General features: G+C 45.8%; 1 protein-coding gene and 1 long non-coding RNA gene across 9 annotated transcripts in view; one reads left to right on the top strand and one right to left on the bottom strand.

Moving 5' to 3' along the window:
* CROCC (ciliary rootlet coiled-coil, rootletin) overlaps nt 1–11979 on the bottom strand; it is a 144995-nt gene that overhangs the window by 21217 nt on the left and 111799 nt on the right. For all 7 annotated transcript variants that reach the window (XM_085847735.1, XM_085847730.1, XM_085847733.1 and 4 more), the window contains 3 exons: nt 6323–6535; nt 6104–6217; nt 5619–5882 (listed from right to left, as the gene is read on the bottom strand). In XM_085847735.1, the coding sequence (XP_085703861.1) occupies nt 5619–5882; nt 6104–6217; nt 6323–6535 (591 nt within the window). The remainder of the gene's footprint in view (nt 1–5618; nt 5883–6103; nt 6218–6322; nt 6536–11979) is intronic.
* Nucleotides 1–11979, top strand: part of LOC147016310 (uncharacterized) — an 84662-nt gene that overhangs the window by 20426 nt on the left and 52257 nt on the right. The window lies entirely within an intron of this gene.

Raw genomic sequence — 11979 nt, 5'->3', positions numbered from 1 at the left:
GAGAGATAGAGAGAGTGAGCGAGAGATAGAGAGAGTGAGCGAGAGAGAGAGAGATAGAGAGAGTGAGCGCGAGAGAGAGTGAGCGCGCGAGAGAGAGAGAGAGGGAGCGCGCGAGAGAGAGAGAGAGAGTGAGCGCGAGAGAGAGAGAGTGAGTGCGCGAGAGAGAGAGCGCGAGAGAGAGAGCGCGAGAGAGAGTGCGAGAAAGAGAGAGTGTGAGTGTGAGAGGGGGAGAGAGAGAGTTTAGGAGGGAGAGACGGTGTAAGGGAGAGAGAGTGCGAAAGAGAGAGAGTGTGAGAGAGAGTGCGACAGAGAGAGCGAGAGTTGCGTGAGAGAGAGAGAGAGTACGACAGAGAGAGCGAGAGTGCGACAGAGAGAGCGAGAGTGCGACAGAGGGAGTGCGAGCGAGAGTATGCGAGAGAAAGAGAGAAGGTGCGAGAAAGAGAGAAAGTGCGTGAGAGAGGGTGCGCAAGAGAGAGTGCGAGTGAGCGAGAGAGTGTGCGCGAGCGAGAGAGTGTGAGAGTGTGCGAGAGAGAGCAAGAGAAAGAGCGCGAGAGAGTGGGGGCCCGAGAGAGAGAGAGAGAGAGAGAGAGAGAGAGAGAGAGTGAGAGAGAGAGAGAGAGAGAGAGAGAGAGAGAGAGAGAGAGAGAGAGAGAGAGAGAGAGAGAGAGAGAGAGAGAGAGTGTGTGCGAGAGAGAGAGAGAGAGAGAGAGAGAGAGAGAGAGAGAGAGAGAGAGAGAGAGAGAGAGAGAGAGAGAGAGAGACATAGCGAGAGAGAGAGAGAGACACAGCGAGAGAGAGAGAGACACAGCGAGACAGCGAGAGAGCGAGACAGCGAGACAGCGAGACAGCGAGAGAGCGAGAGAGCGAGAGAGCGAGAGAGCGAGAGAGCGAGAGAGCGAGAGAGCGAGAGAGCGAGAGAGCGAGAGAGCGAGAGAGCGAGAGAGCGAGAGAGCGAGAGAGCGAGAGAGCGAGAGAGCGAGAGAGCGAGAGAGCGAGAGAGCGAGAGAGCGAGAGAGCGAGAGAGCGAGAGAGCGAGAGAGCGAGAGAGCGAGAGAGAGAGAGAGAGAGAGAGAGAGAGAGAGAGAGAGAGAGAGAGAGAGAGAGAGAGAGAGTGCGAGGCAGAAAGAGAGTGCGAGAGAGAGAGAGAGACTGTGAGATAGAGTGTGGGAGGGAGAGAAAGTGAGAGGGAGAGAGAGTGCGAGAGAGAGAGAGTGCGCGAGAGAGAGAGAGAGAGTGCGCGAGAGAGAGAGTGAGCGAGTGTGAGAGAGAGAGAGTGCACAAGAGTGAGAGTGTGAGAGGGAGAGAGAGTGAGCGAGAGAGTGCGAGAGAGAGTGTGGGAGCGAGAGAGCAAGAGAGAGTGCGCGTGAGATAGAGAGAGGGGGAGAGAGTGAGAGAGAGTGCGAGAGAGGGGGCGAGAGAGAGTGTGTGCGAGAGAGAGAGAGAGGGGGCGAGAGAGAGTGTCAGAGGGAGAGAGAATGTGAGAGAGAGTGTGAAAGAGTGAGAGAGAGTGTGAGAGAGTGCGAGAAAGAGAGCGTGCGAGAGGGAGAGAGAGAGCGTGAGAGCGAGATTGAGTGAGAGAGAGAGAGAGTGCACGAGAGAGAGAGAATGTGTGAGAGGGAGAGAGAGAGAAAGTGCGAGAGAGAGTGCGAAAGAGATAGAGAGAGTGAGTGCGATTGAGAGTGTGCGAGAAAGAGAGAAGGTGCGAGAGAGAGAGAGAGTGAGAGGGAGAGAGAGAGAGTGAGTGCAAGAGGGAGAGAGAGCATGAGAGTGAGAGAGAGAGTGCGCGAGAGAGAGCATGTGAGAGAGAGAGTGCGAGAGGGAGCGTGAGAGTGAGAGAGAGAGCGAGAGCAAGAGAGTGATTGCGAGAGAGTGCGAGAAAGAGAGAGCGCGCGAGGGAGAGAGAGCGTGAGAGTGAGTGCAAGAGAGAGAAAGAGAGAGAGTGCGAGAGAGAGAGAGTGCGAGAGAGAGAGTGAGAGCGAGAGAGAGCGCGAGAGAGAGAGAGGGGGCGCGAGAGAGAGAGAGCGCGTGAGAGAAAGAGAGCGAGTGCGAGAGAGAGAGAGAGAGAGTGCGAGAGAGAGCGAGTGTGAGAGAGTGTGCTTGAGAGAGTGTGCGAGAGAGAGAGAGAGCGAGAGAGAGAGCGAGAGAGAGTGTGGGAGAGTGAGTGTGCAAGAGAGAGAGATTGAGAGTGAGTGAGAGAGTGCGAGAAAGAGTGCGCGAGAGAGAGTGTGTGAGAGGGAGAGAGAGTGTGAGTGTGAGAGGGAGAGAGTGAGCGAGAGAGTGTGAGTGTGAGAGGGAGAGAGTGAGCGAGAGAGTGTGGGAGGGAAAGTGTGCGGGAGAGAGAGTGCGAGAGAGAGAGAGTGTGAGAGAGTGTGTGAGAGAGAGAGTGCACGAGAGAGAGTGTGAGAGTGCAAGAGAGTGTGTGAGAGAGAGAGAGCACGCGAGAGAGAGAGAGAGAGTGCGAGAGAGAGTGCAAGGGAGAGAGTGAGTGAGAGAGAGAGTGTGTCTTGAGTAAAACAGAGTGTGAGTGAGTGAGAGAGAGTGCAAGAGAGTGAGAGAGAGAGTGTGAGTGAAAGATTGTATGAGAGAGTGAGTGTGAGAGAGTCTTTACTCCTTTCGACAAATTACAGAAGGATAACACTGAACAACAAATTTCAAAAATTTTTTTTTACTGGAGATGTGTAAAGTGATTAAGACTAATTTGGGTACGCTGATTTCAAAAATCATAACCGTTTTGCTGTATCACGTCAGGATTTTCAGGAACAGAAATATTCCCATTGCCTAGAAGTCAGGATTTCAATGAAATTTACATATGTCTTTAACATGTCTATTTCGTACAATTGTTGTTAACTTGTGTTATATTTCTTTCTTTCAGATAAAGATGAGTAGGCGTTCCTCTACCAATCATCCTGACAACTTCTGTTATGTCTGTGGTCGGTATACCAAAAAAGATCAACAGCGAAGTATATCTACAGCAGTGAAAATGAAGGCCGCCTACTTTCACTACTTCGGGTGTAAGGTGGGGGACCAAGAACAGAGCTGGGCACCACACATCTGCTGCACAAGCTGTCACACAACCTTGACTCAGTGGTTGGTGGGCAAGCGCGCGAGCATGCCATTTGCGGTGCCCATGATATGGCGTGAGCCGCAGAATCATCATGATGATTGTTATTTCTGCTGCACAAGCATCGCCGGCTTCAACAAGAAGAATAAAGGTCACATCAAGTACGCTGACTGCGTCTCTGCTCGTAAACCTGTGCCTCATGATGACGAGAACCCCGTTCCAACACCTCCAGCTGATCAGAACATAGCTGTAAGCAGTGGTGAAGAGGATGGTGATGATGAACCTTTTGAACCCGACACTCAAGAATCACACCTTCTGAACCAGGGAGACTTAAATGATCTTGTAAGAGATCTCTCGCTGTCAAAGGCGAAGGCAGAGCTGCTTGGATCAAGGCTGCAGCAGTGGAATCTACTTGAACCTAACACCAAGATATCCTTGTTCAGAGCACGTCACAGAGACATGGCTGAGTTCTTTGAGATGGAAGACACGATGACATTCTGCAGTGACATCAATGGTCTGTTGAAAGAACTTGGGTGTGATCACGATCCTGCAGACTGGCGCCTCTTCATCGACTCGGGGAAGAACAGCTTGAAGGCTGTTTTGCTCCACAATGGCAACGAGAAACCATCAGTCCCACTGGCTCACGCGTTCGGCATGACAGAGACCTATGAGACTATGTGGCAGCTGCTTGATTCCATCAAGTACAATGACTTCAACTGGCACATCTGCGGAGACTTGAAAGTGGTGGCGCTGTTGTTAGGGCTGCAGTCAGGCTACACGAAATACATGTGCTTCCTTTGTCTCTGGGATAGCAGAGACGACAAGAATCACTGGACGAAGAAAGATTGGGAAGAGCGAAAAGAGCATGTACCTGGTCGACACAACGTGAAGCATGTCACCCTTGTCGACCCAGCCAAGGTTTTCCTTCCACCACTCCACATAAAGCTCGGCTTGATGAAAAGTTTTGTACGGGCAATGGATCTGAATGGGCGTGGGTTTTTATACCTCAAGGAAAAGTTTGGCAACACCTTGTCGGAGGCCAAGATCAAGGCTGGTGTCTTTGTTGGACCGCAAATCCGACAGATTATGAAGGACGAAACTTTTCCGACAACTCTAAACCCCAAAGAGCTGGCAGCGTGGAGGAGCTTCAAAGCTGTGACGGACAACTTCTTGGGGAACGAGCGCACGGACAACTATGAAGAAATAGTGCAGCAGCTGCTGGAGTCCTTCAGGAAACTTGGCTCCAGGATGTCCCTGAAAATCCATTTCCTACACCAGCACCTGAACTTCTTCCCTGACAACTTGGGAGCAGTCTCGGACGAGCACGGCGAGCGATTCCACCAAGAGATTTCACTCATGGAGACGCGTTACCAAGGGCGGCACAACCCGAACATGATGGGCGATTTCTGCTGGTTCCTGCATCGTGAAACTGACACAGAGCAGCACAAACGCAAAGCCAAATGCCTAAAGCATTTTTAATTACATTCTAGTGGAGTTTTTCTGTAATTTCTATAATTTTGAAGCATTCATGATGAAATAAATGAATAAATGAATTTTTGTAAATTTCATTGAAATCCTGACTTCTAGGCAATGGGAATATTTCTGTTACTGAAAATCCTGACGTGATACAGCAAAACGGTTATGATTTTTGAAATCAGCGTACCCAAATTAGTCTTAATCACTTTACACATCTCCAGTAAAAAAAAATTTTTGAAATTTGTTGTTCAGTGTAATCAATCTCTTTCACCATCGGAGACTTCATCGTGAAGCCGATTCATATTTATTTTCCATGTTTATTTCTATTGTGATGCATTTATTTTTGCTGTCACTGACCTTCCTCTATTTTCTGTAAGCCTCGAAACCTAACACCCTTATTCCCATAAGAAAATGGTTTTAACTGTTGCAGAATTTTCCCAGAACATAACCTCCGCAATATTTAAGGGTTTGCTGTACTCCTTGTACACATCCATCCACCCATCGTTTTGCTGAGCTCTTCCCACCATCTATTTTGACCACTTGTTTCATTGAAGGCCACAAAGGTACGCTCACTCGGCTGTTACTTCCCTTCAATTTGGTCTGACATCTCCAGAGGAAATGCTTCAAATTCCGTTTCCAGCTTATTTGACAGAATAAAGGTCCTGGTGATCCTCTCATTAAAATCCACTTTGCATAAAAAACCCCCAAGAGTATGGATTTATCGTGGTGATTGACATCTGTTTGGCAAATAATTTTATAAAGATTTTCCCATGCTGGCACATGAACTTTTGTGGTTGTTTGATTGGCAGTTTTGAAGTGCATCAGATACTGTATATGAATTTAATTATTGTTTTATTAGCTAAGTTGTTAATTCAATCTTTTCAGGATGGGTTTCGTCCAATGGTGTCAGCAGCAAGTCATGTTTTAACACCAGCATACACGTGCAAGCCATTCAAATTAACACACATCCCAAGTTAACATTCACACCATTATTCCACTGCAACCAAATTTTCAAATACAAATTAATCCCTTCACATTTCCAATCCAATAATTAATTATTTCATTACATTCCCACTCATACCTTGTCGATATTGTTCCGAAGTCCCTGGTTTTCCCCCTCAATAAGAACATGTGAGCGGTGTAAAGACGCCAAACGTTCTTTCAGTGCTCGGCGCTCTTCTTGCAGCTCAAGCATCTCCGCTTGCAGCTTCTGCCTTTCTCTCCGCAGCTCCCCAAGTTCCCTCTGTACCTGTGCCAGCTCCACTTTCAGCTTTCTCAGCTCCTCTTTCACCTCTCCAAGCTCCAGCTGTGCCTTCTCCTCACGATCTTGCCATTGCTTCAGTAACTGAAATGAAAGAAATGCTGTCCAACTCAGCTATAACACATGAGCCTTCCAACATAGCTTCCCCCTCACCCCCCAACAAGCTCGTTTTTGCAAGACCGATGTCCGTGCTTTTGTTATCCCATAATCTTCATAAAGATCGTATGCGATGTCTTAATCTCACCAAGCACATGACAGCAATGCCCTCTTTGTGCCCTGCACCCATAAACCAGAATCCCTTTGACCTGTTGCTGGTTCCTCGTTTCAGCCTCCATTTTGCTTCGAACCCTCTCTGTGTGCAGCTTTTGTTGCTCATGCCTCATTTTCTCTGCACCATGAAACACTTCTGTAACTTGTTCCTGAAACAAAAGAAACACTCAACACATTTAGAATGCAAGTTTGAAACATTCCATTGCTTCAAATAAATGTTGTTGAAAACGAATAACTTCAAACTAACTGCTTGCCTGCAATGCCTGTCTTCCCTGCTCACTTGTGTGAAGCTTGTGCTCCATCTCCGCAAGCCGTGCGCAGTCTTTGGATCTCCTGGAAAGATCGGCATTCAGTTCCTCCAAACGTTTCTTGAGCCGAACTTCAGCCTCTTTGGTCATCGATAGTTGCATCGATAAGGTTTCTGAAGAAATGCGGAATTCCATAGCTCGCTCTTCACTCTCGGAAACCTTCAAACAAACCAAGATGTCACCACCGGTCAACGTCAATGGATCATAATGACTTAAGATATTGTATACTCATAATGATGAAAAACACAGAACTACCCAATGCATAAAGCACAGCATTTTTCACAGACTGCAACTGAGCTGGAATATGTCTTTCATTTCAATATCTATCTTCAAGACTTCAATTTAGAGATCATATTAATTGTGTAATGGCCAACTAAATGGGGAGAATGGGTGGCAGACACCCCTTGTTGATTAGGACTCTTGGAGCAAGTGCTGGTGTGGCACAGGGGTTCAGGATCACCATTCACGTTAAGATGCTCGTGATGTATAACACCTTGTTGGTGATGTCCCTGTTTCTGCTCCACTGTTCTCATCCTAGCTCCACCTCTGACAACTCCCCCCCCTCACTTCCCACACCCTCCCTCTTATTGAACAGCTTATTTCAATTGAACGTTATAGTTTGAACATGAATGGGAAAATTAACCTGTAGTTTTACAGGCCTTGAATTCATCCTGATTGCACATGTGCAGAGGGGAATGAGATTTTTTTTTTTTACTCTATCTGCCTGCCTGGCAGTGAAACGAAATTGAAAATCATTCCAAACAGGACATTTACTGTTTTTAAGGATGTCATAAAGGACACAAACAACAGATACAAAAAACGAATGTAATGTGTTCGATAAAGTGATGTAATCGACACTGGGGAAAGTGGTGGTAAAACCCAGAATTAATTAATTTATACGACTTTTACAATCTTCATTTTATTTAAATTGAATTATATACTCAACACTGGAGAACACAAATTGCCTTCTTGTCACTTCTAACACCCTCCTGTTTTGCAGTACTTGGACATGTTAAATCGGATGGTGTGTAAGGGTGATGTCCAAGAAAGACTGCTTCAACAGCACTAAGCTTCGGGAATTTTTAAAATGATAATTAAAATCACTATTTTATTTTAATTTAAGTACAAAGCCAAACACTACGCAGGTTAATGTGTTATATGAACTCTTCAGTTAAATTTTTTGTTGGTTTTTCCACTGTCATCATCGGTTATTCAAAGCTCTTAATTGATTCACACTTTTTTTTGGTAGAATGTCGAGGCTCGTATAAGAGCTAACACACAGAACATATAACAAAGAAAGCAGGAGACAAGATGGGGCAGGAAAGGGAAGCACAAAACAGTGGGGAGCAGAGACATTCGGAGATCTGTCGAAGGCATGGGGAAACAAGATGGACATGACAGGGAACATGAAGGAGGTAGGTTTGGTTTGGATTGGGGGGGGGGGCGGTAGAAAAAGATTGTGGATTTGGATTGGGGAAGATATGAGATGGTGGTGAACAGCTGTTTTGAAGACTGAGAGGGAAGAGTGGGATTGAAGAGAGTGTGGGAGTTTGTTCTCGAGGTGAAAAAAGAGGTATGAAAGAATGAATGTGAGCAGTGATTCTTGATTTTGGAAATTTCACCAGAAGGGGGTTGCTGGTGGAAGGGGGCTTGGGGGGGGGGGGTTGGCACAAGGCCAGAGCGGAGACGGTAGAAGATAAAGACCACCGACCTGCCTGCGGTTACAGAGTGAGAGACCCAAAGACTCAGCTTCGTCGCGGGAGACACCAATGATCCCAAAAGCCTTGATTTCTGCAGCATGAAGCTGAGCAAGGTGAGAGGCAGGAGCACCAACCCATAGGGGAGAGCAGTACTCCATCAGGCTGTGGATGAAAGCTTTGTATGAGGTGAGGAGCTCAGGTGTGCCAAGGAAGAACTTTGCACAATGGAGAATGCCCAGTCGGCAACTTGGAGATGTGGCTTTCCCAGGAAAGATAGTGGCAGATAGTGAGACCCAAAAGCTTGAATGAAAGGACTCTTCCAGAGGATTAAGAAAGTAGATGGGGGGTGGGGGGTTCCAAACGGTACTTTTGAAGAGACAAAGTCAGAGTGTGAGATTTGTCTGGATTGAAAGACATGTTCCACGTGTTGGACCAATTTGTGATTTTATCCAGATCTGCAGAGAGTGAAGAAGCTGCTGCTTGCTGGTCTGAGGGATGAAAGATGGTACGGCAGAGGGTGGAGTCATCAGCAAAGAGATAGAGAAGTTTTTCCAGAGAGTCGGAGAGATCGTTGATGAAAACCAGAAAAAGAACAGGGCCAGAAAACCAGAAAAAAAAAAAGAGAACGCTTCCTTGAGGAACTCCAGCCTGGACAGGAAGAGGGGATGAGAGAACTCCATTTAGGGCCACACGTTGACTGCGACAGGAGAGGAAGTCTACGAGCCATGAATGGAGATGGCCTTGGATACCATAAGAAGAGAGTTTGGTGAGCAGGGCAGGGTGCCAGACCGTGTAAAAAGCACGCGATATGGCTCTGATTTCATGTCCGGCATTGAGGACCTCCATCCATTGTTGGGAGAGCAGAAGCAGCATATCCAGGGTCGAGTGACCTGGTCTGAAACCACATTGATGATCGGAAATCAATCCATTGGAGAAGAGGAAGGATTTAATGTCCGAAGTGATGATGAATTCCATAACCTTGCTGATGATTGGGAGAAGGCTGATTGGTCTGTAGTTGTAGGGATCTGTTTTTACACCTTTTTATGCAGGGCAGTAATGTTTGCTGATTTCCAAGCAGATGGCAGATGACCTTGAGCAAATGATAGGATGAATAGAACAGAGAGAGGGTGAGCAAGAGCAGAGGAGCAGGTTTTTAGGACACGTTGGCTGATGCTGTCTGGACCTTTTGTCGAGGTTTGACAGCGAGCTCTCCACTTTGTCAGAAGAAAAGGACACAGAGTCCAGGGACAGTTGTGTGCGACTGAGTAAGGTCGGTACAGAAAGCGATGGGTTTTGGATGCAAGATTTCGATGAAAACACCAAGTTTAGGCATTCAGCCTTTTCACGTGCGGTATCAGCAGTGCTGCCATTTGAGGTAAGGGAGGGGATGGAGGGGAAATATACTCCAGAAACAGATTTGATAAGACACCACCAGGATTTTGAGGAGGGAGAGAGGTTTGAGAGTTCAGACTTGAGCTTTGAAAGATGTTGTTTTCTGGCTCTCCTGAGGGTAGATACACACTTGTTCCGAGCTTTATGGAAGGAAATGAGATTACCCTCAGTTGGGTTTGCTTTCCATGAGGAGGCAAAGGCAAGTTGTTTCAGGACAACTGCCTCGCCACAAGCTTCAGTGTTCCATGGGCGGGAGGAATGGTATGACAACTGAAGACGAGATCGGAGAAATCTGTGCATAAGAGAGTGAAAGTTTATTTGAAAAAATTCCCAGGATGAGTTAATGTCAGAGAAAGTAGAAATGGGAGACCAGTCTGGAAGTTTGATAGCTGCTTTGAAAGTCCCTGCCAGTCGGCCTGAGTGAAATTTCAGACTCATTGGCGCTGAGGTGGTTCTCTAAGAATGGCCAGAGATGTCCACTTTAAAAAGTAAATGGTCAGGTGAACCCATTGGAGCAGAGGAAGAACAGCAGACAGTTGCAGGGAAATTGGTAAAAGCAAAATACAGAAGAGATAAGAGTACTGTTGACTGAGATCCGGGTCGGGAAATTGACCGATTGTATCAGTCCCAATGAGTCGCAGAAAGCTTTTGCTGAAATGCCATGGTCGGTGAGAGGTACCCACACCTAGCCAACTGGCATGATGACAATTTAAATCACCACATATGAGGAAGAGAGAATTGGGATGAAAGGATAGAAGTTGGTGCATGTTGTTGGCGAGCGAGATGTAAATTGAGTCATCACTGTTTGGTGGACGGTACAACACACAGTTTAACATGAGGTAGGAGCGGAGGAAAAGCCAAAGCCAGAGGTATTCCTGGGGGTGTGGTGGAATGAGGGCAGTGCATGGAGAGTGAGGAATAGAGTTTTTGATGAAGAGAGCAACTCCGCCGCCAGGACGAGGCTCAGGTCTATCATACCAGAGGAGGGAGTAACCAAGGAGGGATACTAAGGAGTCAGAGACGTCTTGAAGGAGGAAGGTTTTCTGTTAAGCAGATTGTCTGGTTTGTCAATTTTAAGGCTTTCCGAGAGCTTTGGAGAGATTACCTACACTCCCGCACGGTGCTGTTTTTATTATTCCTACTGCACTTCATTAGAACATAGATCGTGGATGGATGCGCAGATCCCAGGAGAACAACTATAGCTGTATAGAACAATTAATATTATCGATGGATAAAAATGATATTTAATTAATATTATAATAAATTGTTTATTTAAAATATCTTCAAATTTTGTGAGTTTTTAGTTTGTTGTGAAATATTAGGTCCTCGGGTCTCTGCATAGTGGTGTACAGGCTTAAGTCGTACTTCTGTTTACTACCGTAGAAAATCACAGAACCATCCGATCGACATGCTGTTAACAGTTTCAGAATCAGCTAAAATCTACAAGATATGAATATGTCGACGAAACTGATCCGGCCAGCTAAAATCTACAAGATATGAATATGTACACGAAACTGATCCGGCCTTTTGGATCACTTTAAAGTAGGGTGCCCTGTAATTTTAATGTGCTCTATGGATCCTCCGGAACTCACGAATGGTACACGTTGTGTAGTCACTAAACTATGTGGTAATGTCATTGAAGTGGAGCTACTGCGGGACAGTCGAAGGGGAAAACCTGAATGATAATCAATGGATAAAAATGATATAATATATTGTTTAAAATACATTCATGCTGTCTGTCTTTTACCATATGTTGCCAGTGACGCCCATCCAAGATGGGCACCTTCACTAGTTAAATCATATACCTCAATGAAGCTGGTTAATTTTGGCACATTCATAAGTTTTTTTGTTCACTCAATATAATTCTCCAAACAATAGAAAAAGATTAGTTTAATGCTTTGAAAATTTCACATTTTCTTGTGTTTGTATGGAGGAGGGAACAGAGCCTTGCTTGTTTAAAGTAAATCGGTATATCGGCTGAGTTACAAGACTCGTTATTTCTATAAAATTATTAGATTTCACAACAGAGTTCGACACTTATTTAATCCGGACGAAATCAGATCCCCAAAACGGAAATAATATTTCTATGATATACTTTAATTAGTCTGTGAGAGTAGATCGTGGAAAATCATATCATATAATGCATGAAATCACTCCAAACTCCTAATTTGAAAACTACAGTATTTACAAAAGTGATGTGCACAATAATTTGTATTTGTACCAGGCATTTGATAATATGAGTGAGGAAAGTGAAAAAATAAACTTTATTGTTAAGAAATCGTTGCAGCCTGTTTCAAGTCAAGGCATGGTTGAGCAGCCCAAAAAGCATGGCAGCTTCAGACCCCAGCGAGGTTACCCAGGAAACGCCTTAAAACCCCAGAGAGCGAGGTGACCGAGGATGCACCTCATAAAGGATATAACAACATAAGGCCGTTAATTATCTTCAAAAGGGGTGTTTTAATTAACCCAAACACCCGATTTTCACTCTTGAACTTCCGTGGCGTTTTCTTT

Source organism: Eptatretus burgeri, chromosome 11 (genome assembly GCF_056783735.1).
Source record: "Eptatretus burgeri isolate ZD-2024b chromosome 11, Ebu_testis_v1, whole genome shotgun sequence".
In the NCBI taxonomy this organism is placed as follows: Eukaryota; Metazoa; Chordata; class Myxini; order Myxiniformes; family Myxinidae; genus Eptatretus; species Eptatretus burgeri.
Note: the sequence above shows the minus strand (reverse complement) of the source record. Positions and strands in the feature narration are given on the sequence as shown.